Source organism: Nematolebias whitei, chromosome 17 (assembly GCF_014905685.2).
Source record: "Nematolebias whitei isolate Nwh7 chromosome 17, NemWhi1, whole genome shotgun sequence".
Taxonomy (NCBI): Eukaryota; Metazoa; Chordata; class Actinopteri; order Cyprinodontiformes; family Rivulidae; genus Nematolebias; species Nematolebias whitei.
The window spans coordinates 23493374-23520933 of NC_056514.1; the positions used below are offsets into that span (position 1 = coordinate 23493374).

A 27560-nucleotide genomic window follows, 5' to 3' on the forward strand; every position below is an offset into this window, starting at 1 on the left:
TTGTTAATGCCAAGAAAGCGTCTCTGAAGTAAGTCCTCATCAGCTTAACTAAATGTTTTCGTAGTTTTTGTCAGCGAAGGTGATCCGTATGCTGTGGCTAGCTTAGCTAATGCTAGCAGCTCGTAAAGCTAAAAATGGTTTCTAACACACGAGCTATCCTCATAAGTCGCTGAATCAAGTTAACCCAAAAAAACAACAGTTATTTACAATCAGAGTAAATGTGCTTTAAGATTTTGCATTAACTAGTAGCTCTATGATGGATAGAGGTATAAATATAATTTGTTTTTTTTTCATTCAACCTTTGTTTAGACAGGTAAATCCCTTTGAGCCTCGAGGACTCATTTACAAGAGAGACCTGATTTCAACAAAGAATGATGACAACAATGGACAACAATAGACCGTTATAAAAAGGCATACAGATTTTATTTTATTTTTTAACAAATAGTGATGGCTAAAAAAGAAAAGTAACAAAAAACAGCTAGATTCTAAGGCGAATATAGAAAACTAAAAGCAGGAACATGTCTGCATTGGTCCCTGCCAGGAGTCCCAACAGATTCTTAAAGCCACTTAGAGAGGTCAAGGTCGAGTTATATTCACTAACAATGAGCATGAATGAATTACGTAACGATGTATGGACTACATGAAACGTAAAATTAAAGAATGGAGTCCTCCAATGCAAGAGTTGGGGGTTCGATTCCACCAGCAGTCACATGCCAAAGTGTCCCTGGGCAAGACACTGAAGCCCTCATTGCCTCTAATGTGTGTCCCATCGATGTATGAATGTGACAAAGCACTGATTAGTATTTATATAGATATACAGTAGTAGAGTGCTGTATGGTCAAATGTTGGCAAAGATTGTAATGTAAAACGCTTAGAGTATTTTGATTAGATAGAAAGGTGCTATATAAGTACAGTCCATTTCCCATTTATATATTTCTGCCTGTGTTTCCATCTTCTTGTTTAGACATAAAGTGGGGACATGGCGGTGTATTTTGACCACCGTATTGCGGCCCCTGAAAACAGTGACGTGCCCTCTCACCTCACATGGCACTCGACTTTTCCGGTACTGGCTGTGGCCTCAAGCAGCCCTTCTTGCGGAGGCAGTGTAGACCTCTACCTACAACAGGTAAACACAGGGCTCAGAGGGCTGCACTCTGACAAAGAGACTGAAAGAGGGCTATTTTTTGTTTTCTGATATTAAATATTGATGTCACTAAACAGTACTGTGTAAAAACAGGGAGAGCATGTTGAGAGCTGCCATGTAGAACGACCCTACCAGCCCACTGTGCTTCGTTGGCATCCCTTAAAGCCAGTTCTGGCTCTGGGATGGGAGAATGGAGAGGTAGTGTTGCTGATACAGACCTCTGGAGATCAAATAGTCTTGCCCAGTTCTCACACAGCCTGCATCACACTGTTGGAGTGGAGTACGTCAGGCAGCCGTTTAGTAACTGGTGACCAGGTATGTTTTCATTCATCTACAACAAATGTGAATGTCATTTACTTTTTTGGCCTTAGGGTGATATGGACCTAAATTAAGTTACCTATGTGCAACATAAAAATAGCTTAAACTTTGTATTTCATATTTATCCTGTATTTTGTTTTGATTCGTTGACAGACCGGCGCTTTAGCAGTATGGAAGTTCGATGCCAGAGGGAGACCTATGGGAAATCCTCTAGTTAGGCATGAATACAACAAACCTTTAACTTGTTGCATCTTCAGACCTGCCTCTCCTGGAGAGTAAGTAGTAGATCTTTTTTTTTTTACTTTAGGCATAATTGGGCTTTGTTTACACTTGTGTTGTTGCACCATCTTTTTCATTTGTTTTACTTGAATTAATTTAATTATATGAAAAATCATGGATATCACTATGTAGCTGAGCTGGAGTAATCAAAAAACATACCCTATAAATTGAAGTAATCTTTCTTTTGAAAGAAAAATCTTTCACTGCAAACGTGTTGGTCTGTAAGGCATGGTATACATATATCTAAATACAAAAGATTCAAGTGAAAAATCTTAGAAATGTTTAATTTAAACAATGAGTTGCTAATATAGGCCCTAACTCTCTTAACAGTGATGTGGCAAAGTTAGCTCGGGCTTCTGTGAGTGGAGATGAGAGCGCGCTGGACATGTTCAGTTGGAAGGGAGCACCTCTAAAGATGGGCCCTCAGGAGGGACTTGCATTCTATGTCAGCACTGCCGACGGTAAAAATGTCTTTGGTTTTGTTTGTAGTCGAGCATGTTTTAGCATATTTATTGATTATTTATCTCAATGTCCTTTATACACAGGAAAGGTCCATGTTGTTGATGAGCATTGTAAGACGAGCACACTTCTTATTGTGGAGGGCTCCATCAAGAAACTTTTCTATTTTGAAAAAAGGGAGATGTTCGCTGTGATCACAGAGACCCTTATGTTGTCACAATACAAGCTGAGGCCTGAGGGTGGAGCACAGGAATTTATGAAGGTATACCAATATGATTATAAAAACCTTGAGTGGATAATATTTTATCAGTTATTTGGATTTTCAAAAATGGAACTCAGGTTTATGAACATGACTATTTTCAGGTGAAGTTGAGCAGCAAGGCTGGACAAAACACTGACATTATTTGGACAGAGAACAGCCTCCTTATAACGGCAACAGGGGAACAAATAGTCAGGTCTGTTTTTACGTATAATCTCTGCACACATGCATGTTTCTACCTTTGGTAGTCATTTTTTTTCCTCTTACCCTTTCAGGCTGTCGGACCTGGAGAGAGATGACAATTATGTTTTATCTCTCGACGAGACATTGGGGTTTGAGAAAGGAGAAATTATAAATTGTGTTTCATACTGTGCAGCAAAAGGTAAATATAAAACGTGCAAAAATGGGACAAACAGTGCTTTTTAATTACAGTTATGCGGTTTTGTAATTAGTTTTGCCATTTACTATATTCTTAAAATTCAAGCAAGCAGTTGCCCCTTTATTGGGACAGTGTTGGTGATCTCTGGAAAAATCAGAATTCTTTTTATAATGTGTGGAATCCTTAGAAATCCTGGCGGCCGGTACTTCCAATGGGCGCATAGCAATGTGGAAGATGGTGATGCAGCCAAGCAGCAGAAGATTAGACACCAAGGTCCTGTGGAAATTACAAACACCCACAGAAATAGATGGAAATGTCACTCAGCTACAGGTACCATCTTCACAATCTCACCGTTTTCTTATATATCTATGAAAATCATCAGCAGCATATGTACATCTTTCAGTTTTAAAATAGAAAGTATTTGAATTTTCATTTTAGTGGGGCTCCAGCCAGAATCTGCTGGCAGCAAACAATTCAAAGACGGTGCTGATTCTCTGCGAGCACAGCATGTCAGCCCACTACAGCCAACAGGTGGCAGCAGTGCAGCTCACCCCGACACAGCTCAGCATCACTCATTTCACCACAGGAGTGCACCTTGCTCTGCAGTCTGACATGCACATCAAAGGAGTGTGTGTTAGCAAGGCAAGAGTAGAGAAGAAAGCCCTGACTTTTTTTTTTTAAATATGAATAAGAAGAATTTAAAGTTATTGTCTTGTTCAACTTGTTTTATTGTACCAACAGGACTCTGTGACCATCTGGAATGGTAAACAAGTCAACGTATATGAGCTCTCAGAGACAGTTTTACGCAGCACAGGTAAATATGTGAACTCTTTAAACTGCAGTTCCAATACTGCACTGCATTTAATCTTTTCCTTACAGTTTTATTTTATTGTAATTTGTGATTTATTAATTTTTTTTTCTCAAATTTTCAACACCAACTTTCTCTATGTTCCTTTCCTATGCTACGCAGGATCATTTTCTTGTGATTCCCAGGTGGTAGCTGTACATGATGAGAACCTCTACACCGTGGAACCAAACAGGGTACAAATCCGAACGCCACAGGTTTGTTACGACATCAAACACAGTCTCAATACACAAAGTTTGTTTAGAATTTTAAGACCTTTTTGTTTTGTTTGCTTTTTTTGTTTGACCATCTTGTTTTTTTTTTTCAGGGCACAGTAAAGCAACTTTTAACTTTCTCCAAGGCAGAGGGAAACCCTGTGCTACTCAATGTGTGCCAGTCTTACCTGGTGGTAGGTACAGACACAGCACACATCAGAGTTTTTGACCTCTCTAGAAGGTATGGATTTTATGACAATCATTTCCCTTAGTATAAACACTCTATTAATGGATCCTGCTGGCTGAATTCATGCGTAGTATCTTGCCACTTTTATTAACATTTTAATATTTTTATAGGGATGCCAAAGCTCACTGCAGTGCTAAAAACTTGGCAGACCAGATTGCCAATATGGGTGCTCTGAAGTCTGTCAAATGCAATGCCAGTGGTAGCCAAGTTAGCATCCTGATCTCTCAGGTAAACAATTTCACTGAAATCTGAATAGCTTAAAACATTGTGCTTATTAACAAATTATAAAAGAAGTGTAATATCTTATCTTGGTTGTACTGATCTTTATTTTTTCAGGTAAATGGACGACCGGATCACAAAGTGTACTTTTACGATGTTGAGATGGACACTGTTACTCACTTTGACTTCTTCACTGGGAGGCCATCCAGTGGTGTCTTTCAGCCCGAAGAAAGTTATAAGTAATTATATTTTGGTTTGTATATCCTGTGTCTATACACATTGTCTTCTATTTGTCCCCTATGCTGATGGACATGCCTGTGTTTCGTAGGCAGAAGTTTCAGGAGACTGAATTCAGGGAACGCTGTCCTGTGTCTCACTACTGGGACGAAAGCGAACCTCGCCTTTTTGTTTGTGAGACGGTGCCAATCAGCTCTGAAACCTCATCAAGGAATCACTTAGATGTGGTAAACGTGACTCTTCTAAACCAATAAATGTAAAATGTTACTGCACAGCTACAGTGCGTGGTACCTTTTACTTCTGCAGGCACTGCATTTATTAAAACATTTACTTACATTTATAAATAAATGAAACTGAGAACCTAAAGCCATTTTTTTTCTAGTTGTTTTTTAATAGTGTGAAAGAAAAAGTTAGACAGTGTCCCATGTCCTGTCCTCCTAGGTGGATGTATCAGTAGTGACACTCTTCTGTACACAAGACCATGGACTCCTCCTACAAGACTGTTTCCCAAAACCTTCTAGCCTGCAGGCCCTACTCGCTCTGGACGTGCCCTACTATTATTTTAGCTGTAAGGTGAGGACAGAGAACACGTGCTCCACTTTTCTGTTATCTTTTCAGTGGGGCCTCCTCATACATGTGCAGTGTTTTTCTCTTTGATTGTGTTTTTCTGTGTTTAAGCTCTTTAGCATACATACATGAACAAATTAGTTTTGTTATTCGTTCTTATGTGAAATCCTGTGTTTGGTTTGACACACTGTAGCTACTGTTTCGGAAAGATGATATCTTCCGACCGGAAGTAAGTGTCTGTACCCCAGAATTCACCCAGAAAGCTTCTGTGTTCTTGATTCCTATCTTCCAGAAGCTGAGATTGTGTTTGATTTGTGCTGCAGTAGATCAAAATAAAAATGTCCATGCCGACAAGATTCACAGCACAAATCCAATCATTGCTTATCTAGATTTTACTGTCGTTGTTCTATCCCTTATGCACTTGATTAATAGATTTGTTTCTGTGTCATTTGGTTTAATCTCCTCCTATCCATTCCTCTGTATTTTTGCATTCCTCCTAGTATTTACTTCTCAAAAATGATTCGACATGCTGTTTTCTAAATCACATAGTTGGTAGTCTTAAAGTCACATCTTTCTGCCTGGTCTTATGTTGTTCAGCCAGGTGAAGGGGACCCAGGCCCAACAAAGGCTTCATCACCTTCACATCCGATTCAGTCAACAACAGATGCTGCTGCCCAGTTCTCCCGTATGGTTTCCAGGCGATCTCTTAGAGACTTTGTCGAGCTGGAAAACTGTGACAAGGCCACTCGTGATGCCATGCTGAACTTCAGCTTCTACCTGACTATTGGCGACATGGATGAAGCCTATAAGTCTATCAAGCACATCAAGAGGTAGGATGTCAGTACATCATTGCGATATCCGTCATGTTTGTAAAGACAGGAGACATGCAGTATGGAATACTCACAAGGGGCTCATTGCCCTGCTTGATCACTGTCATCACATCCCAATAAGTCTTTCCTGCTGAGGATTATACTTCAAAGAATAAGCAGCACTCGTGGGGTAGCATTGTTACAACAGCCTTGACTTTTCTCAGAAGGCTCCACTGGAGCTGCAGTTGGGGAGGCGTAACCATTTGTATACCATGAAGAAAATTATGATTCATTGTTGTCACTAGAATTTATTTTATTTCACTCAAGATTCTTACATTTAAATATTGCATATACCATTTCATATGTTTGCTTTAAAGTCACTTAACCCAACCTAGCAAGTCTCAATGAAACAATTCCAGATCAGATGCTTGAGTCAGTAACAATGCATATTCAGTGTGCTCTTATGGCCACGTTTGATCTATCAAAGCCAAACTTCTGATTATTTACAAGGCTTCATAAAGAAGATTGTACAGCACAGGACATGATTAAGGCCTTTTGGTTTGTCTTTGCTGAGAGAAGGAACTCTTATGTTGTATAGAAGTGACTGTTTTTGTTAGGGTGCGGCTGTATTCTGAGGCTATATACTATTCTAAACACATTTTAACACAAACACAAGGCAGCCCTTTTACCAGTTTGATCTGAAAGCAGCACCCTTTCTGACCTAGCAAACATTAATCCACGTCAGCTCTTGTTCACATGTGCATTCTTGTGTATGAATCAGGGCACTTATTGAGAATTTTGTGGTACGGTTGATTTCACACGTACAAACGTGACGCGAAAGGGGAAAGGGCACCAAAACAAACAAATAAAGCAGCACACTCAAATGACCTGATAGTCCAAAGATTTTAATAGATCTGACGACAGCTTTACTTAGTTATTCACAGATGACTATTTTAAGGCTGCTCCTTTTTCCCCCCTCATTATTTTTTGTAATGAAATGTCAGTATTGTGTTTGATTCCTGCAAATCTCCACCCACAGGAGGGTGCATTTCCTGCAGCCAAAACAACAACTGTGTCTTCTGGGACATTTCCCCTAGCTTGAGTAAAAGATTGACAAGTTTTCATATTAAGGATGTATGACTTAGCTAACAATATTTGTGATCCAACATTTTTCAGTCAGGTCATCTGGACAGTTTCTTTTTTTGTGCTGAAACGTTTCGTCTTCGATCCAGAAGGCTTCATCAGTCAAGGAAACACACAACAAAACTGATTCTTCCCCCAACAGCTTACTCCAAAGTGGAACAAACCAGTTTTGCTTGTGATAAGATGGGCTCTTTGGTACGCCCCTCCTCCAGTGCCGGCCTTCTTCCTTGTTGACAGTCGTGTCAAACTGGTTGAAAACAACAAAGTCCATGCTCAATAATCCAGGTATACAATTCAACATTTTTCAGTCAGGTCATCTGGACAGTTTCTTTTTTTTTTTGTGCTGAAATGTTTCGCCATCTGGTTTGTTCCACTTTGGAGTAAGCTGTTGGGGGAAGAATCAGTTTTGTTGTGTGTTTCCTTGACTGATGAAGCCTTCTGGATCAAAGACGAAACGTTTCAGCACAAAAAAAGAAACTGTCCAGATGACCTGATTGAAAAATGTTGGATTGTATACCTGGATTATTGAGCATGGACTTTGTTGTTAATATTTGTGATCTATAAAATCTCCTGTTTTAGTGTTTAATTTAACCTGGCAGTTCCGAGAGGTTTATATTGAGGCTTCCTACATGTTTTTGAAAAGTATGGAATTTATTTTATAGCAACCCAGTGGTTGTTGAAGACTTCCCAGTTGCTTTCATGTTTTATATTGATGTTGTCAGTAAACAAGGCTAACCTGACACTGTAAAATGTAATAGCAGTTTATAATTAATTTTATGTTATTATCGTAAAAAAACAACAAAAATCCATCTGTCTGTTAGGGTAGATGTGTTTTTTTGTTCATATTGCTCACAGCATTAGGATTATAGATTAAATTAGTTTGTGTTGGTTTGTTGGTAATTATTACAAGACATGCCTGGAAACATTAACATTAACAGCATACGGCACATATTCTGAATGTAACATGACCTTACTGCTTGTGTGAATGGGTGAATAAGAAACATATTGTGAAGTAATCTGTAGAAGCTAGTTGGGATTAAAAGGCACTTTAAAAAGGACAAACTATTACTTTTCACTATAGTCAGGAATTTATGCATCACGTATATCTCTTTTTTTTATTATCTTTTTATTTGGAAAAAGGCAACTTCACTTTACAGTCTTGTAATATGCTCTTCTATACCTTTCTCAGTTTTCTGTAATTTTATGAACAGAGTAAAGAGAGAAGGAAAAAGAGAGGGGAAAAGAGTAGAACAATAGGGAAAGAAGAAAAAAAAAAGAAAAACAAGATATGCCAGCACTTTACACATGAGCTTAAGCACTTGCTGTACAATCAGGTCACGATGAAAATTATATTCTGAAGTTGACAGAAAAAAAAAGAGAAATTAGGCTTGAAAAAGTCATAAAAATCCACTTGAGAAGGGGGAAATGCATATTATCCATTTGTTCCAGATCTCATAAAATCTTTCTTTCTAAAATTTTAAAGAGTATGTTAGTTTTTTTCCATTTTATAGATGTGCAGGATAACATGGAACCATTCTTCTACTGGTAATTGTGGAGGGGTTGGGCTCAACCGCTTTCTTGTAATTGCTTTCTTACTAGCCGCTAAAAGGGCCTGAAGCAGGTTAGTATCTATTCCTTGTTCCAACTTTGCTGCCTGACCCAAGTATATGTTTTGAAAGTCGCATTTAATTTGGATTTTAAACACTTCATTCAAAACGTTACTAATACCCACCCAGTAACTGTTTAACTTGGGGCAACCCCAGAAAACGTGGTAATGATTTGCTTCTGTCGAGCGCCCCCCCGTCCCCCTTTCTTTTTTTTTCCTTAGTTAATTGTAGGACAGAAAATCAAATTCTTGGTTTCATGCCCTGCCAGATGAAACGTGAGATCCATTTATCCCTTTCCTTAAAATGCATGTCCTCCACCTCGACTGGTAAAGTTCTAAAAACATAAAGCAATCGCGGCAAAATATTAATTTTTACTGCATTTATCCTTGATTTTAGGTTCAAGAAGGGGATCAAATTCCATCTGTTCAAGTCCGATTTTATTTTTCATGTAAGTGGTCCATAATTGGTTTGTGATAGTTTTGCAGGATCTTTTGTCAAATTTATTCCCAAGTACTTTAATGAGTTTGCTTCCCAATTTAGATCATATTTGTCCTTTAAAGCTTTGGGAAAATCACAATTAAAAGTCATAACTTGCATTTAGGATATATTTAATTTATATCCTTATAGATTACCAAAAACTGACAATATATTCATTAATTTGAGAAATGATTTCTCGGGATCTCCCAGAAAGACTAATACAGTACATCATCCGTGCACATTGCAACTTTTTGCTCCTCTCCTGCCATTAAGATACCCTTAAGTCCCTCACTTTGTCATATTAATGGGCCAAGGGGCTCATAAGGCAAAAAGATGGGGGGAAATTGGACAACCCTGCCTAGATCCCCTCTGTAGAGCAAATGAGTCCTAGAGATCCCCATTTATCTTTATTCGAGCTCTTGGTTCTTTATACAAGGCTTTTATTATTGCTACAAAATTATCTTTAGATTCAAACTTTTCTAGGACTTTATATAAACATGCCCATCTGACAGAGTCAAAAGCCTTCTCTGTGTCTAATCCTATTATCATAGCCTTGATTTTAGCTTCGATCGACTGTCCTATTATGTGCAGTGTCCTCCTTATATTGTCTACTGTTTGTCTTTGATGGATAAAACCCGTTTGATCTAAATTAATTAGAGACGGCAGTATTTTTTTCTAGTATATGGGCCAAAATAGCCGTGAATAGTCTTTAATCCAAATTCAAAACACTAATGGGCCTATAGTTACCGCATTCTTGTTTATCCTTTCCATCTTTTGGGATGACTGAAATAACTGCATCCCTCCAGGATGGAGGAATTTCTCCTTTTTGTATAACCCAGTTGAAAGTGCTCAGCAGGATAGGAGATAATACTTGTTTCACAGCCTTACTTCACTCCGAGGTCAACCCGTCAGATGCATCACGCATATCTCACAATGGAATGTGCTCAAATCACTGAGTCAGATGCAGATTGAAAAGTCCAATTTTTCCCTGGATGTTCTGCTCCTACTCATTGGTGTTGCCCCTACTTAACAAAAAACTTCTTACCTTGGATTTAAAATCACAATTTTGATTAGCAATGTAGATAAAAGGGATAAAACTCCCAAACTACAAAAAATAAAAAATAAATGAAATAAATGTTAACATTCTATTCCTAATTTTTTCCACACATCACGTGTTTTGTGCAACGGAAGCCAAACGGTAACAACAACAGAAGCCACTGTGCTTGAGTATTTAGAAATACATTTATTGACATGATGACAAATTATTATTTTCATGTGCTCCTGTGTTTACCACTGAAGACCCACACATAGAGTGATCTGGTCCCAATACAGCCATTCTAACAGTAGCACCGTTCTACTTTTGTTTCTGAGTTATATTAATTAAAGATTTTATAATGTGTACCACAAGCAAGCAAAGTTTTAAATGGAAAGCATCATGTGAAAATAAATATAAACAATGCAATTTTTATGTAATTTATTTATTGTCAGTGAAACAAAATCACCTGAAATTTCAAACAATTTCCATACTGTTAATTATCCTTTTGACTTGGTTGTCTTTTTTTAACGTAACAAATGTTCATCAACATCTAGGTGGCTAATACGGTTTAAATATTATCTCTCAGTGGCTTTTTTAAAATAAAATGTTGCCACTGATTTTGTTGAGGACTATTAAAGTCTCTGTTGATCTTGTTTTATTCTCTGATTATACCTTGTTAGTTTGCCAGCCTACTTCCAACATATATAATTAATATTAATGTAATGTTTAAAATATAGACAAATATGAGGTAATTTAGTGAAACTAAGACTTATTTTAACGTGGTATTACTTTAGGGACCTTTTAATAAGTGCCTTTTCATTTTATTTTTAAATAGGTCAAGTTCCTGCTTGATCTTTTCTTAAAGGTGACTTAAACAAGAGAGTCCTCAAGTTCCATACTAGCAACCAATGAGCTTTTAGAAGTGTCCTTACAAGAAACATCATACAATATAGATATGTTTGTAACTTTTTGGTTGCTTTAGATTTATTTCATAAATATGTGACTCCCGTGTTTCAAATAGCAAAATAAATCTGATATATTTATACAGCCAGAAGAAGGAGGAACGTTGTGTAGCAGATAAAAGTTTGTCCAGCTCTTGTGGAGCCACAAGCACGTCTTCTCCTCGTAGGCGTCTCAATCCAGCTGGGGTGAAAGGCGAGTTATTTAGAGCAGTCTTGTAACTTCAGGCCGTAACTTCGTGCTGGCTTTACTTGTGACGTATCAAGGCTCAACAAGGCGACTCCACGTACTCGTTGTCCAGACGGGGGCTAAAAGGTGACGCCAGTGAGCGACTGATGATGATAACTCTAGGCGTTAGGCAGTCATCTCGCCGGTGTAAAATGTTCCAGATGAGCATGGCTGCGGCAATCGTGGCCAGTAGGCAAGCTGTTATGTCCACGTAGCAGGAGTAGGACAGGTGTGTGTAGGGTCCAATTCTGTAGAAGGTCACCAGCCCAATGACGAGCACAAAACCTACAGGGGCACAAAGACGTAATGGACCAGTCAGTCAGACGAACGCTGGCAAAGAAGTGACATTTAGACAAACTGTACAAGTAGATCATTAATCTTTAACACTTCTTATTATGACATTTACATCAAGCAGACCATGTTAGAGAAATGTAGATCATTGTTTTATATCCCACTGAATGTTAGTGACTCCTTACAAGAAATTTGTTGTTCATAGAAGGGCGAATGGGCTGCACATTGAAACTAAATATTTAAAGAAAATAAAAGCCCATCAAGCTTAATGGCCTCTCAATATTGCATCTCTTCTTGATTGTCAGATATCATCTGCCAAAGGAGAATTTCCTCAAGGTTCAAGAACTTTGCAATTGGATTAAAAGCTTGATGACAAGTGGACATTTTATAATTATCTATAAGAGTTTCTTTTGGGGCGGCTGTGTCTGAGTGGTTAGAGCAGTCGTCCTCCAATGGGAGAGTTGGGGGTTTGATTCCACCAGCAGTCACATGTTGACGTGTCCTTGGGCAAGACACCGAAGCCCTCATTGCCTCCTACAGTATGTGTGTACCATCGGTGTATGAATGTGATAAAGTACTGATTAATCTTTGTACAGATCTAGTAGAGTGCTGTATGAATGGGTAAATGAGGCACATATTGTAGTGTAAAGCTCTTTGAGTATCTTGATAAGATAGAAAGATTATATAAGTATATACAAGTACAGTCTGTTTGTATTAGTACATACATACATTTACTGTATATTAGTACAGTCCATTTAGCATTTACTTTCTTTACAAAAATATTTTTAATTTGTTTAATTTTAAATTAATTTTTAAAAAGCTTAAAGCTAAGAAACATTTAGTGTTAATGTGACTTTTGAAATCTGTTTTTTTTTATTTATGAGCTGGAGCTCTGTGTGGGGCCTTTGAAATAGGAAATATGTTTCCTTCTCGGAACTCCTCAGATCTCCAGATTAAAGTCCTCAACAGCCAAAAATATCAGAGCAGAGAATATGTATTTGAAAAGGCCTTTGATATCTTTTATCTCCCAATTTCTTTGATTCACTGAAGTTTAGCTCACACAATGAGGAACTCCTGCTTGCATGTGAAGCCAGAAGCCCTTCAGTTCTTTGCTGTTCAGGTGTGGTCTGCAGCCACTCAATTGTTCAGCGATCACACACGTCAGAACTAACCCCATCCTCAGTGGTATAAATAAAGGGACCAAAAATAATGACTGGAAATCGGGATGTTAGTTCTTTAGGATATGAATCAGTTTGTTTCCTGGTGCAGTCGATGGCACCAGTTGGGGGAGTTCATTTCTATTTCTTTCTACTGAAAGATGGCCGTCATTGTTATAAGTGAGGATGTGGATAATAGTGTCTGTATTTCACTGTGTGTATGCAAAGAATGCAGCTGTTTGCTCGATCTGTTCATGTTTAACCTGTCTGGCTCCTTATTCAAGATAATGAATAATCTCCTGTCCATGTTTGAGCCTGTTCGAGCTGTGTGAACCTCTTTTTTGGCACAAACTTATCTCTCAAACTTCCTTCCCCTTCTTCCTCTTTCCATCCTTCCTCCTTCCTTCGCCACACCCTAAGCCTCGAGGTTGATATATTTGCTGGACGTTTGACATGAGCATGTAAATAACTCCTTGTTCTTGTAAATTTATTTGTTTTCAGTAATTTCCGTCCATTTTTTTGCGTCTTAGTTTATTATTAAAAGGCATACAGTTGTTTAAATTTATCACTTGCTTATCATTATTGAGCCACAAATGTCTGGGGGGAAAATAGACATTTTTAAATAGACTTTTTAAAGCTAGGCACAAATAATCTGAACTGAGATGTTCAGTTCCTCCAAGTCAAAAGAAACAATAGACTGGATTTCACACGGTTGATATCTGCAGTGCCAACTTTTAAATCTACTCAGAAAATGGATTTCAGTGTCGCTCCTGGGCTGGAAGGGCCAGCACTCTGCCTTGAGTCTTGACTAGCTAACAATACGTTGATGTCACTCTGTCAAGGCTAATGTTATTTCCACACCCGCACGCTTGATAAATACGTAATTCCAGAGCGTTTTGGCACGTCTAAAAGTGAAAACATTCCAGTAAAAATATGTCCATTCATTCAGTACTGAAGCCCATTCACGAGCTAAGCAGGGGCAGGGCTAAAGCAGGCATGGATTGAATGGAGCTGCTTCTGTCAGATGATAAGGGCCTTTCTTTGATGAGGAAAATTCAAGATGTTTGTTTGATTTGTTTGCTTTTAACTCTGCGAAATACGGCATGCAAATACAGTACTTATTTTATTTGCTGATCAAACTGTCCTAAGTTAAAATAACACCATAAATATCAAATTGACTCAAGCAAACAAGACAGATTGAAAAATGATCAATTTGATTGACATGCATTGTTTCTTGTCAATCTGCAAAATTTCCATTTGCTCATCATCTTCATGCTAACATCAATTTTCTATGCATACTAATTAAATGACTTAAACAATAACTGTAGATATTAGGGGTGCACCAATTTCACCAATTTCCTTAATTGTGGGAAATTGGAAATCGGCCGATACTTTCATGAGAAACTGATTTTACAGATTTTTTTAATCTTAACTAAAATTGTCTGAACTTCATTTATATTTGAGAGCACTACCTCATGGCCAGTTAAAATAAGTTTGTATTGTTTCTAGGATATTGTTCAAGGGTATGCTTTTCAATAAAATAATATTGGAAAATTGAAGGTACATTGTGACCTAATAAACCTGACAGCGTCGCTTATAAAACAAAATCATTATCGGCAGGTCAGATTTTTTAGAAATCGATTATGGTGATCGGCCAGAAAACTGCAGTTGGTGCACCCCTAGTAGATAGGAGGCAACAATGAATGTTGTAAATACTTTTCTCATAATTTATCTGTATTGCCCACATGTCTGGTTTTTGTTTGACAGCAGAGGTAACTTGAGCGTTTTCATATCATTTTGGGAAATGCATCCCTGCAAATTATTGTACATCTTCTCATTAGCTTTTATTGTTTCACCATATTTTGTGGGATTGAGAACAAATGCATACAATCAAGTGAACAACTTCAGCTTCAAATAGATTTAATATGGATTAGCAACAGCTAAGCTGTCTTGTAAAAATAAAATTGGCTATAACACAGCAAGTTTTACAGATATTGAGATCAATTTGATGTGGTACAGTTGAGACTTGTCCCCAACACAGAAATAATACCCACCAACATATTGAGCAAGATGTTTCAATTAACAGTTGGAGTCGGTGTTTGTCTGTCTAATATCAAATGAACCACTGGACAGATTTTTAACTCATGGAAATTAATAATTTGATGCACATCTAAAACTGATTCACTTTTGGAGTTGTTCCTATCGCAGTCCGTGGAGGGATTGGACCTAGATTCAGGTGGAAACAAGGAGCTCAAATAAACTAAAACTTGTTTATTAAATAAACAAAAGGCTGACGTGGCAACAACAACTTACAAAAACACGGCGCACAAGGCGGAGGACCGTGACATCTAGCAGGTAGCCAGGACAATGAACCACTGTTGGAGTGGTGATCAGGAATGGTTTAAATAGAACGGTGGGTGAGCAACAAGTGACAGGACCTGGGTGATTCATCAAGACGAACAGGTGTGAGGGGTGAGGCTGAGGGTGGAAAGGAGAACTGGCAAGGAACCACAGGAAACTGAACCAAAACACGAGGGACAGAAAATGTAAACCACAAGGAAAAATGAAACAAAGATAAATGAAAGTAGGGCAACACGGTGGCTCAGTTGGTAAAGCTGCCTGTCAGCGAGAAGATAGCTGGATCGAACCGAACCTTTAGTTTGCATTTTCTCTCCATGCATGCATGGGTTTTCTCCGGGTGCTCCGGTTTCCTCCACAGACCAAAAACATTCAACCTTTATTTATACAAGTTAATCCCATTGAGCCTCGGGGACTCATTTACAAGAGAGACCTGATGTTTTAACAAAGAGTGATGACAACAGTGAATAACAACAACATCAAGAGGCAGTCACAAAAGAGGCAAATTTAAATTTCTTTTTTTTTTCTTTTTTTTTTTTTTTTACAAATCAAAACTAAATAGCAACCAAAAGGACAGTCAAAAGGAAAAGTAGCAGAAAAAACCCAGCTAGATTATAAGGTGATGTAGAAAACTAAAAACAGGAACATGTCTGCGTTGGTTTTTGCCATGAATTTAGCAATTGTTTAAAGCCACTTAGAGAGATCAAGGTCGAGAGCTTCAGATCTTTTTGTAAGATATTCCAGGAAACAGGAGCGGAGTAGTAGAAGGCCCTTTTGCCTAGTTCAGTTCATACTGAGGGAACACTGCAGGTAATAATGTCCTGAGAGCGCACGCTGTAGCTGCACTCACGCAGAGACCTGTAGGAGATGTATGAAGGCAGCAGACCAAGAAGTGATTTAAAGATGAAAACGTACCAGTGGGAGAGTCTGCGTGAAGTTAATGATGTCCAGTTAACCAGTGAATACAGGGTGCAGTGGTGGGTACGGTAGTTACAGCCTGTTATGGATCTTAGTGCACCGTGATAGACAACGTCTGTAGCAGAGTGCTTGTAGGAGCGTTCATGTAAATAATGTCACCGTAGTCAATGGAGGAAAGGAAAGTCACAGTTACATGAAAAACATGCATGTTAGTCTGACGGGTAACTCTAATTGTGGGTTAGAATGTGAATGGTTCAAGTTGTTTGTTTTGTTTGTCTCCATGTGTCCCTGTGATGGACTTGTCCAGGGTGTCCCCCGCCTCTGTGGCTGCTGGGTATGGGCACCAGTGACCCCAAGACACAGAAAGGAAGAAGTGGGTAAAGATGATGGATGGATGGATGGATGGATGGATGGATAAATAAATCAAAGTACATAACAGAAAAATACAGACTGTGACAGGTATATGTGAAGATTGCCACCATAACCAATGAAACTTGGGAATCACAAACATAGTTATAGCTGTCAATTTTATTTTATTTTTATTTTGCCCGCTCCCTTCTACAAGTGTCACCCCAGAGAGGGAACTTCACACAAAATATTTATTGTTTTAGACCAAACGCCCTTTCTGACTCAATCCAGGCTCAAACCGGGAGCCTCAGTATTACAAGACCGTGGCACTGACCACCAGGCTATACTACCTCTATTCAGTTTGACATGTATTGAGCTACAATTTGGAATGGTAGTAGCTGAGGGTGCTTCACAACACATATTTTGAGCGATAAACATTGTACAACATATTTGCTCACTTTAGCAATAACTGTTGGCATCAACTATTAGCAAAATATTGCGAACCACTAAATGTATTTGAATGAAAATTTCAAAGAATAATCACTGGATGTACATCAGATTAACTTTGATTTAAACCGAATCAAGATGGCTGTCAAAACTAATTAACCCTATGAAATACATAATTGGATAAAACACAGCTAATGTTTCAGATACGGAGCAAACATTTGGTATGGTAGTAGCTGATTCATTCATAACATATTCCCAAAGAGCTAACACATCTTTCATAACGTTGTTGTTTTTAACAAAATGGCAAAAGCTGTCTTCTGATCATAAAATTATTTAAATCTAAAACTAGCATGAACGATAATATGCATTCCTTCAAGAAATGCTGTCTTTCATTTAGTTCTATATGCCTATAAAACTCAACAGAATATTTACTGTAATATTCAGAAAAATCAGATAAATAATAATTTGCATCATAACAGACTCTGAGACACATTTAACCAGTGCAGCTCTAATATTTTGCACTCTGATTGTTGTCATGTTACTCCGTTTATGTTCGGTTTTTATTTGAGACCATCCCATCATGTCATGTTGTTTCTCAGCGGATTTGTTTACCTTATTTGGTCACAGAGAAAATATTTTTTCCAGGGAGAATAAAGGTTTTTAGATGCTATAAAGAAAGTATTTTTCTTTATTTTTGTACTTTCCCCCCTCTTTATTTTATTTTTCCAGAAACCTCTTCCTTTTGTTGCTGTTTACTATGCCTTTATGAGAGGGATTCTTGGTCACTGACGTTTTGCTGCTTGTGCTGCCTAATATGGAAAATTACAGTAACTTTGGGAGGGTCTTCTCACTGAGGTCTTTGGATAACAGCAGTCATCCCTGCTGCAATCTGAGCTGAATACACTAACAATAAAGAGGATGCTTTATTTGCTGCTTTCTTGGACTATTGTAAACACAGACATAAAAGCTCAGCTTATCTAGACCGACGGCAATTCCCACCCTGCTGTCATGTGTACAGCAGGATATTTCTCTCCCGAAGCACATAATAAACACGCAGTCACAACACACACAAAATCCACCTCTGCAAGTGCATGCACAAACACACAGTCCCTGTCGAAAACTGTCTTTCTCGTTTGTTCCCCCTCCCCTCTTTTTCCTTCTTCAGTTCAGGGCTTTGCATAACAGGTAGTCACAGACATTTCCTCGTCCTGAGCAGGGATATCCTGGCGCCCGACAGTCGCTCCCTGGTCCACGGCAGCTTTGGCCCAGGGATTCTAGATCAGGACTAAATTTAGACCCAGAGCAGATCCCTTCATTTTGCATGAATGCCATGCAGCTCAGCGACCACACTTCCTCAAAAAGGGCTCAGGTACTTCTTAATGCCATGCATTGATGGATGGCTTGAAGAAGAGTTGTTTTACCAGTTTCCACACTTTTTACCAAACCTTTACTTCCTTATCTGCATTAGGAGTGGGTCTGGACTTGAATTTAGCCAAACATTTGCCAATTGTTCAAATGGCAAAACACACAGCAAAAGGTGTATTTCTTTAAGATGGGGTCTAAAAGCTGTCAATAAACACATACAAGGTGACCTTTGAGCTTGCAACCAAGCTACGTTCACCTTGTAATTTTAAGTCTAATGTTATTATTACACTCTTCAAACGGGGTTTGTATTATATTTTATTTGTCCGTGTCTTGAATTGCATGTGTTAGACTTGTTGTTCTCAGAGATAAAGTACAGTAAATACAAACACAATGCATGCTGGTACTCACTGGCTAGTTGAAAGAGTGCAGCAATGGCCTCCTCCCACCACTGGGATTCCTGTGTGATGAAGGGCAGCTCCATCAAGCCTAGAAGGAAGATCAGCTGACCGGCAGTCAGGGCCACTGTCGCCATCAGGTTACACGCTCGCATCATGTTAAACTGCACTTTAGGGACCAAAAGAAAAGTTGTCTTAACTCTTGCACTTTGATACAAACACATTGAAAGTGAACGCACCACAATCGAGACAAAGCTTACACGAGTATTGCTTAGTCTACAAATATATCTAAATCTTTAAGTTCAGACGATCATTTGGGAAACAATAAATTGCTCTTGTATTATTATGATTTCTAGTTTTTTTTTAATGTTATAATACTTCTTTGGGTAATATTGGCAGAAGTGCTGCTATTTGTCAGCCAGTGGAAGTTCAGCATTTCCCAGAGTTGTTCTTAAATGGCATTTTCTCAATGGAGCATGAGTTAGTAAAGCACACAAGCCGGTCACAGCACCGTTAATGTTTATCCAGATACTCAAACCCAGCAGGGAGATGGAAAGCCAACAAAGAAGACATGAACTTTTTAATAAAGCACATTCCATAAATTCTTGACCAGCTACCATGGCTTAAAGTTTACTTGAGTGCAATAGCTTTCTATTGCACTCAAGTAAACTTAAGGTTTTAAGTTACGGCTTGAGTGAGTGCATTCATAAATTTAACCTTTTAACTTACATTTTTAATGACACAGAAATGGAAAAATCTGGTAAAATGTTTTCGTATAATAGTATTCCCTTTCTTTCCTAAAAGAACCACTTCATGTATGATGTGCCAATTTACAAGTATACGAGGAAAACATTTTACGCCTTACTGTTTTTTTAATATGCATCTTATTTGCAAAGTAGAGCTAATAACACTGAAATCTGAAGCGAGGTAAAAACTTACATTTAACAGTGCTGCGAGATTCTTGGTAGCCTGCGTACTCTGATCCCCATCCGATGCTTTCACACTGCCTATGTGTCCCTTGCACTTTACTGACAGCCTGGAGGTCATCACGACCCCGCTCCCCTCCAGTGGGGCACATTCTCCACAGTCCCACACTCCTCTTACGTCCATCTTCCAGAGTCTGAAGGACCCAGCTTGTGGTGAAGGCTGCAACATTATTCAGGACAAGTGAGAGCAGGGCTACCACCACCGCTGCCGTCACCAGCCTCTGCGCGGCCATGCAACGCCTGACGCCCGCCACCTCTCCCCCTCCGTGGTGTCCCTCTTGCAGCTGCTGTTCCTCCTCGGTGCTCTGCTCGCTCCCCTCCTCAGGGCCAGAGGCACCAGCAGTGCTCTGGGCCCCCTGACTCCACTCCACGACCTCCTCTTCTTCCAGCTGTCAGATAGTGTTCTTACAGCTCGCACAGATGACTTGGCAAGAGCGTTGTTTAAGGGTTAGCTAAAGAACATCTCCATTCATCCTCATCCAGGAGTTGGTTGTCGTTGCAGCGATCCTCAGCCCTCCTCCTCAGACAGCAGTGCGGGTACTTGGGGATTAATCCAACCGGGACCTGGTTCCATTCCACTGACTTCCACCTTCTGCAGCTTGGCTTCTAGCTCCTTGCTTTAAATTGGCCCTTTTGTTGTTGTTGTTGTTGTTGTTGTTGTCGTCTTTTCTTTGCTTCTTCTCTGTCTGATGCACTCTTCTAAGTTCTCTGTGTGCAGTTAGTTTCTTTGTAGACACTTTTTAAAAATCACTTTTTAGTAGTGCCACGTTGTTTTTAAAGAACAGGAATTCTAAAAGAAAAAAAAACTAACTAAAATAATGAAACAAATCAGTTCTTTGGACAGCGTTGCTAAGAGATGGCTCGTTGCTGGATTTGCTTAGGCTAACTTGAAGCGCCCCTGCTGTCTGACTGGAACAACAAGTCCTCGAGCCCACCTCCTGCAGCTTCTTTCTGTCTCGCTCACCCCTCTCTCTCTCTCTCTCACACACACATGCACACAGACACACTCTGCAAAATGCTTAAAGTCTGAGTGAAATCATGGGGGAGTTGCTCTTCATCATGGTTCGAGACATCATTGTGCAAATCTTTTGAGCTTTAAGCTAACAGTGGTCTCCTTAATGATCCATTTTAAGTGTGCATGTGCACATGTGCTTGTGTGTGTCCCAACAAAAACTGGTCATGGACTTAACTGTTTTTTTTTTTATATTCTTTTGTCTGCAGACCAGGGGGCGTTTGTTAAAGTCCCGTCTCTCATGTGCATACTTGCCACCACAGTCAGCCAACAGGATGTGTTTCCTGAGAGGAAGAGAGGATGGGAAGAGGGGCCAAATGTAGATCTGTTTCTTCTCTTTGTCTTTCCTTTTCTGGCTCTGTAGATCCGCCGCTTTGTGTGCAGCAGCTTTCATGGTTTTATCAGTGTGTTCTGTGGCCATACAAGGTATAATTTTGGTTGACACTTGACTGCTCTTGCTTTAATATTTCACTTGGCCTCCTTTGCTTCTTCTTATTACAGGGCCCCTACAGATTTGGGGTATTTCCTGTTGCTTGAGTTTCAATAAACAACCCACATCTGTATCTGCTAAAGCAAAGAGGAGGGAGTAGATGCAAATAGAAACCAGATGGCTGTGGAATTTTTAATTCTGGAAACTGAAGCTAAAGTAAAAAAAAGAAGCAATTTACGTCATCAAGCCAAAAGCGGAAAAGAAGAGGAAAAAGATTAAAAGTGCATCTCTTGCCTTAAGTTGAAGGTGTTGTGTCAAATATTTTAAGAATCACATTTTTTATTGGCATACTGTCTTGGGATCAAAAATAAACTCCAGATATCTTGTGAATAACTTGCATCAACGTTGTGTTTTTCCCCAAACAGGAAGTCTCTTATCAGATGTACTTAAATGTGTACCAGTGTTTGCACTGTTGAATGATAAAATGCCACTGAAATGAGCAACCCTTGCAAACAGCCACTTCTCCTTTCTCTCTAGTAAAGCAGTATGGGAAAACATGGCACGGATGTGTGTGAAATACCGCTGGCTGGACGTAGCACGAGTGTGCCTGGGGAATATGGGGAATGCCAGAGCAGCAAAAGCGGTAAAGGAGGCGGAGGCCGAGCCTGAACCTGAAGCCCGAGTGGCGGTGTTAGCCGTTCAGCTCAACATGCTAGTAAGTCATTCAGTCATCCAGGTGTAAATGACCTTATTATAAAGAAAATTAAAGCTGTGCCTCAGTTTTTGAGATTTAAGATGACCTTCATCTGCACATGACAGTTTTTTTGTTTGTTTGTTTTGTTTGGGAGTAAAATGCTAAAATGAAATATTTAAAAATAACAAAGCAGGAAACCAGATTATATAAAACAAGTACAGTGTTTCAAAATAAAATAAATTGTAATATGTGATCATACAAACCGGGCAGCACGGTGGCGCAACTGGCAGAGCTGCTGCCTCTCAGCGAGCAGGTCCTTGGTTCAAACCCCGGTCCAGGGGCCTTTCTGGGTGGAGTTTGCATGTTCTCTCCGTGCATGCGTGGGTTTTCTCTGGGTGCTCCGGTTTCCTCCCACAGACCAAAAACATGCATGTTAGGCTGATTGGTAACTCTAAATTGTCCCTAGGTGTGAATGAGAGAGTGAATGGTTGTTTGTCTCGTTTGTCTGTATGTGGCCCTGTGATGGACTTGCAACCCGTCCAGGGTGTACCCCTCGCACAGTGATTGCTGGACATGGGCACCAGCGACCCCCGTGTCCCAAAATGGAACAAACGGGTAAAGATGGATGGATCATACAAACCCCCCTGCTGTCCAGCATACAGTGAAGGGACATCCTTCGGCTACAAATAACACGTCCTCTTTTTAGGTCCAAGCATGTCACCGTGCACAGGCTGCGGGACTTTCCTGACTGAAAGCTTTGTTTATCTTTCCATCTTCTTTTCCTGTCCTTAACAGGAAGATGCAGAAAAGTTGTACAAGAGCTGTCAACGCTATGACCTGCTGAACAATTTCTACCAGGCCTCTGGCCAGTGGCAGCAAGCTTTGCAGATGGCTGAAACTCACGATCGTATCCATCTGCGCACGACTTACTACAATTACGCCCGACACCTGGAGTCCATGGGCGACAAGATACTGGCACTTACTTAGTAAGATAATGAGTAGTTTTATGGCAAGAAAGCAGTACCTTGGAGTTTATGTCTTTGTTTACATTTACCATTGAAGCAACTTGTTATTATAAACCTTATTTTTCCTTACAGTTATGAGAAATCAGACACACACAGGGTTGAAGTGCCCAGAATGCTTCAGGATGACACATCGTCTTTAGAAGTTTATGTCAACAAAATGAAAGATAAGTGAGTTCAACCTTGATACTGAAAAAAAAAAGTAACATGTTCAAACAGTATCATTGATAGCATGGATTAGGTTACATTTAAACATCAGCCTTATCGATGCAGGAACATCTATAAGTGGTGGGCCCAGTACCTGGAGAGCCAGTCGGACATGGAGACGGCGCTGCAGTTCTATGAGCGTGCTCAGGATTACCTCTCTCTGGTCCGAGTCCACTGCTACATGGGGAAAATTCAAGAGGTCAAAATATTTCTTTAAAAAATATTTCATTTTTGAGCTCAACGTTTTGTCTGTTTTTGCTGCTGGCATTGAGCCGTAAAAAAAAAATCACTGTAATGCCACTTGATTGTTGAAATGTGCTGCTGATTTATTTCATGCTGCTGATCTCATGCTGCTGATTTATTTCATGCTACTGTGTTCATTCATGCTCATCTGCTCACACAGACTCATGTTTGTGCTACTGTTGTATTGTTTTTGTGCTACTAGTGCTTAGTGTATTCTTAGTTTAGTGTTTTTCTTAGTTCATATCTTAGATCTTATTACTGTTTATGCAATTTACACTTTTGTTGGATGTAACTGGGACCCTGTGCACACAATTTCATTCCACCACATGTACCACATGTGATAATGACAATAAAAATAAGTGCTAGGCTACTATAGTTTTAGTTGTACTGTGTAGCTTAACAGTATCAATAGTAATACTGTGACTAAAGTACATTCTGTTTTAGTACTGACTTAAAAATGAAGTTGGACACACCTGTGCGCACATCTGTTTTAAATTGTAATGATGCATGTTTTTCTCCCAGGCCTCTCAGATAGCCAATAAAACAGGTGACAGAGCAGCTTCGTACCACCTAGCCAGACATTATGAGGGTCATGATGATATCAAGCAAGCAGTTCACTTCTACACACGAGCCCAGGCCTACAACAACGCTATACGGCTCTGCAAGGTAAAGTTTTCCACCTGTGTCTGTCTGCCCACCTCCCACCAGTTAAGTCTTTAATTGAGCCGTCTGGTTTTGTCTCACCAGGAAAACGGTCTGGATGACCAGCTGATGAACCTGGCTCTGCTCAGTAACCCAGAGGACATGATGGAAGCTGCCTGTTACTACGAGGAGAAAGGCACGCACATGGACCGAGCTGTCGCACTTTATCACAAGGTCCATATTTCCACAAGGGGGCAGCATTGTAACATGTTCAACTTGAGCAAATCCTAAATTATAAAAGGCTCTGTGTGAGATGTAAACCAGAACTTCATCCGAGTATTTAATTCCCCCTTGTAGGCTGGTTATGTCTCCAAAGCTCTGGAGCTGGCCTTCGCCACTGAACAGTTCTCTGCTCTTCAACTCATCGCAGAGGATCTGAATGAAAACTGTGACCCTGCACTCCTCTCTCGCTGCTCTGAGTTCTTCATCAAACATTCCCAGTATGAAAAAGCAGTGGAGTTACTGGTTGCAGCCAAGAAGGTACCAATTATTGTGTGAAACATATTGACCCAACTAGCTGTGGGTCAGTTCACGAGTAATCACTGACTTGGGTGTCATTTTTTTGTATTTGCTCAGTACTTTCAGGCTCTGGAGCTGTGTTTGATCCAAAACCTGACGATCACTGAGGATCTGGCTGAGAGCCTGACGGTAACTGACTCGAAGGACCTGCCTGAGGAGGCCCGCAAGGAACTGCTGGAGAAGATCGCTGACTGCTGCATGCGTCAGGGCAACTACCACCTGGCAACAAAGAAATACGCACAGGCTGGCAACAAACTCAAGGTGCATCATAAATGCTGTGTGGATTACATCAAAACAGAACATCTGACAATATTATGTTTTAGACCAAAAACACACTTTTTTTAACTACTAAAATAAAAAAGCTGTTGCTTAAGATCTTTTGGAATTAAATAAATGTAACTAAAGATAAACAAACACAAAATGCATACCGTACTTTCCGCCATACAAGTGGCACCGGCGTATAAGTCGCATAAGTCCAAAAATGTCTAATAAAGTGGGAAAAAACATAAATAAGTTGCTTCGCCTTAAAAGTGGCATCTATTATGAGTCACCGCTGACATGTCGCGTTTGTTATGTGTCACTGCTGATCACCTGAAAACGTAGGCCAGTGTTGTGCCAAAAATCAATCGGCTGCCAAATGGCGGCCGCGGGAGCGTGCACGGGACGACTTTAACAATAATTTTAACCAGATTAACACTTAAAAACAATTATTTGTTTTCTCGAAATTATAGCAAAGGTGTGTCTCAGTTGAACTTTTCCTTAATGAACTTTAATGGTCAAAACAAGCGGGTCTGGAATCAACAGATACACCTACTGGTAGTAGTCAAAAGCCTAGAGGGCCCTCTCATGACTAGCTGCTGTAAATGGTAGTGCTCTATATTTTCCATGTCAGAATGAATGAAAGCGTCAGATGTCAGTCAAAAATTGGGTTATAAATATGAGGAAAAATAATGTATATTAGTCGCTTCGCTGTATAAGTTGCAGGACTTGCAAGTTTATGCAAAAAGGTGCAACTTATTCTCTGGAAAATACATAATATACTGTTCTTCAGATCTCTTAACAAGCACTCGATTAAAATGTTAAAAATAGTAAGTCAATAATAAATGCTAGTCAAATTCAGTAGCAATTTAAAAAGAATAGCTTTTTAGATAATTCTTGTGTTTCTGTCTTCTTTCCATTAATGGCTGGGAACAGATAAAAATACAACCTAAAGTTTTAATGAATAGTTTGATGTATTTTTGCCTTTTTATATTAAATTGTACCAGTTTAAAGTTTTATAAGTACATTTAAAAAAATCCAACAAAGTGAAGTCAGGTCCTCTGGACGGTTTCTTTTTGTTGAAACGTTTCGTCTTTCATCCAAAAGACTTCATCAGTCCCAGGAACAAAAACAAACTCGGTCTTAATGACTACTAATGAATGCACGTGAGGAACAAAAAACAAAAATGTATTACTGTATTTGGAATTATTTTAGTTTTTATTTATGCTCCCCCCACACCACCACCACCACCTTTTAGCATCCACACATTGTTCTTTTTCTGGATTTTCTGTTTGTCTTTTAGCGTCACTTTTACCCAAACGATGTTCCAAACAGATAAAGTTATTTTGCTTTGATTTTAAGCAGGACTCTAGAGTGATAAACAAAGTCTTTGATTTGTTTGTTTCAAGGCGATGAGGGCACTCCTGAAGTCCGGCGACACGGAGAAGATCGTTTTCTTTGCCAACGTTTCCCGCCAGAAAGAACTTTTCATCATGGCTGCCAATTATCTCCAGTCTCTAGACTGGCGTAAAAACCCGGAGATCCTTAAGACAATAATTAGTTTCTACACTAAAGGCAAAGCTCCAGAGCTGCTCGCTGGCTTTTATGAAGTTTGTGCACAGGTAGAGCAACACGATTTAATTAATTCTTGTTTGAACTGGATAAAACCAGAATATTTTAGAGGGGCTCTTCACAGCATTCTTTATTTGAGTTAGGGATATTTTATTGCTGTAGTATATAAACAGAATGAAACTAAAAAAAAAGACTCATTTGTGCCCCTTTTTATTTTAATGTGTAATAATTAAAATCTAACATTTGAAACATGACAAAATATGTTTATAAATAAAGTTGTGTTGGTCTAAGCTTCGATAAAGTGTCTGTGGTTGCAGGTGGAAATAGATGAATACCAAGATTATGAAAAGGCTCTCGATGCTCTCATGGAGGCTTTTAAGTGTCTGTCCAAAGCAAAGGACACTTCAGGTGGACAACGGGAAGTGAGACTAGCTGACCTTCAGCATAAAATCAGCCTAATCAAGAAGTTTGTCCACATACGCAGGTAAGAGTTTCTGTTTGTGTGAAAAATACTCAGAATCTTGCCTGGAATCGTTTGCTCCTGGACGTGTTTGTTACTTTTTCTCGTTTGCCGTCAGGTTGTATTCAGAGAATGCGGATGAGGCGGTGCAGTTATGTGAAGCTCTCCTGGAGGAACCAGAGATGGATCCTGCTGTCAGGATTGGAGATGCATTTGGTTTTATTGTGGAGCACCACTGTCATCAAGGGAACTTCCAAATGGTGACTCAGCAAATCTTAACTACGTTTTTTTTCATTCGCTTATTTGGTGGATTTTCTAGGAACTGTTTTAATTTGCTCACATTTTGCCTTTTTTATTTTCAGTAATCAGTGTTTTTGTTTTGTTGTTGTTGTTTTTTTTTAATTCTCCAGGCCTATCAAAAGTTGGAGGAGCTCCAGAAGCTGCTGCCGTCGCAGAACGTGAGATATTACATCAGCCAGCCCAGCCTGGACGCCCTGCACAAAGAGCTGGGTGTAGCTCTGGCTCAGGGCGAGCACAGACGCAGCCTGAAGGAGGACGACGAAGTGGAGGAGGAATTAAATATGTCTTAACTTCATCAGTTTTTTAGCTATATAGAAAGTCTTTTATCAGAGCGACAAAAAAAAAAAAAGTTCAGCGCGTTTTGTATTAAATAGTGGCATTTATAAAAGGCACTTGATCCTCACACAAATACAGTAAAAGTAGAAAACTAAACCATAACTATATATATA

The 27560-nt window shown here is 39.4% G+C and overlaps 2 protein-coding genes across 2 annotated transcripts; one reads left to right on the top strand and one right to left on the bottom strand.

Annotated features, from left to right (window-relative positions):
- On the top strand, positions 1 to 27498 carry ift140 (intraflagellar transport 140 homolog (Chlamydomonas)). Its single transcript, XM_037691377.1, has 31 exons — positions 1 to 28; positions 965 to 1126; positions 1238 to 1459; positions 1616 to 1737; positions 2072 to 2202; positions 2287 to 2462; positions 2564 to 2655; positions 2735 to 2841; positions 3026 to 3168; positions 3277 to 3480; positions 3580 to 3652; positions 3809 to 3900; positions 4011 to 4138; positions 4255 to 4372; positions 4481 to 4602; positions 4692 to 4827; positions 5042 to 5173; positions 5361 to 5396; positions 5765 to 5997; positions 21672 to 21849; positions 22624 to 22814; positions 22926 to 23021; positions 23124 to 23256; positions 23823 to 23966; positions 24048 to 24176; positions 24300 to 24482; positions 24579 to 24782; positions 26189 to 26401; positions 26669 to 26835; positions 26930 to 27071; positions 27222 to 27498. The coding sequence occupies exons 2-31, from the start codon at positions 980 to 982 to the stop codon at positions 27399 to 27401; spliced, it is 4374 nt and encodes a 1457-aa protein (XP_037547305.1). The 5' UTR covers positions 1 to 28; positions 965 to 979; the 3' UTR covers positions 27402 to 27498.
- Positions 11178 to 19952, bottom strand: tmem204 (transmembrane protein 204). Its single transcript, XM_037691378.1, has 3 exons — positions 19646 to 19952; positions 18720 to 18875; positions 11178 to 11712 (listed from the first exon to the last, which is right to left on the bottom strand). The coding sequence occupies exons 1-3, from the start codon at positions 19923 to 19925 to the stop codon at positions 11468 to 11470; spliced, it is 681 nt and encodes a 226-aa protein (XP_037547306.1). The 5' UTR covers positions 19926 to 19952; the 3' UTR covers positions 11178 to 11467.
- Positions 27499 to 27560: the final 62 nt, after the last annotated feature.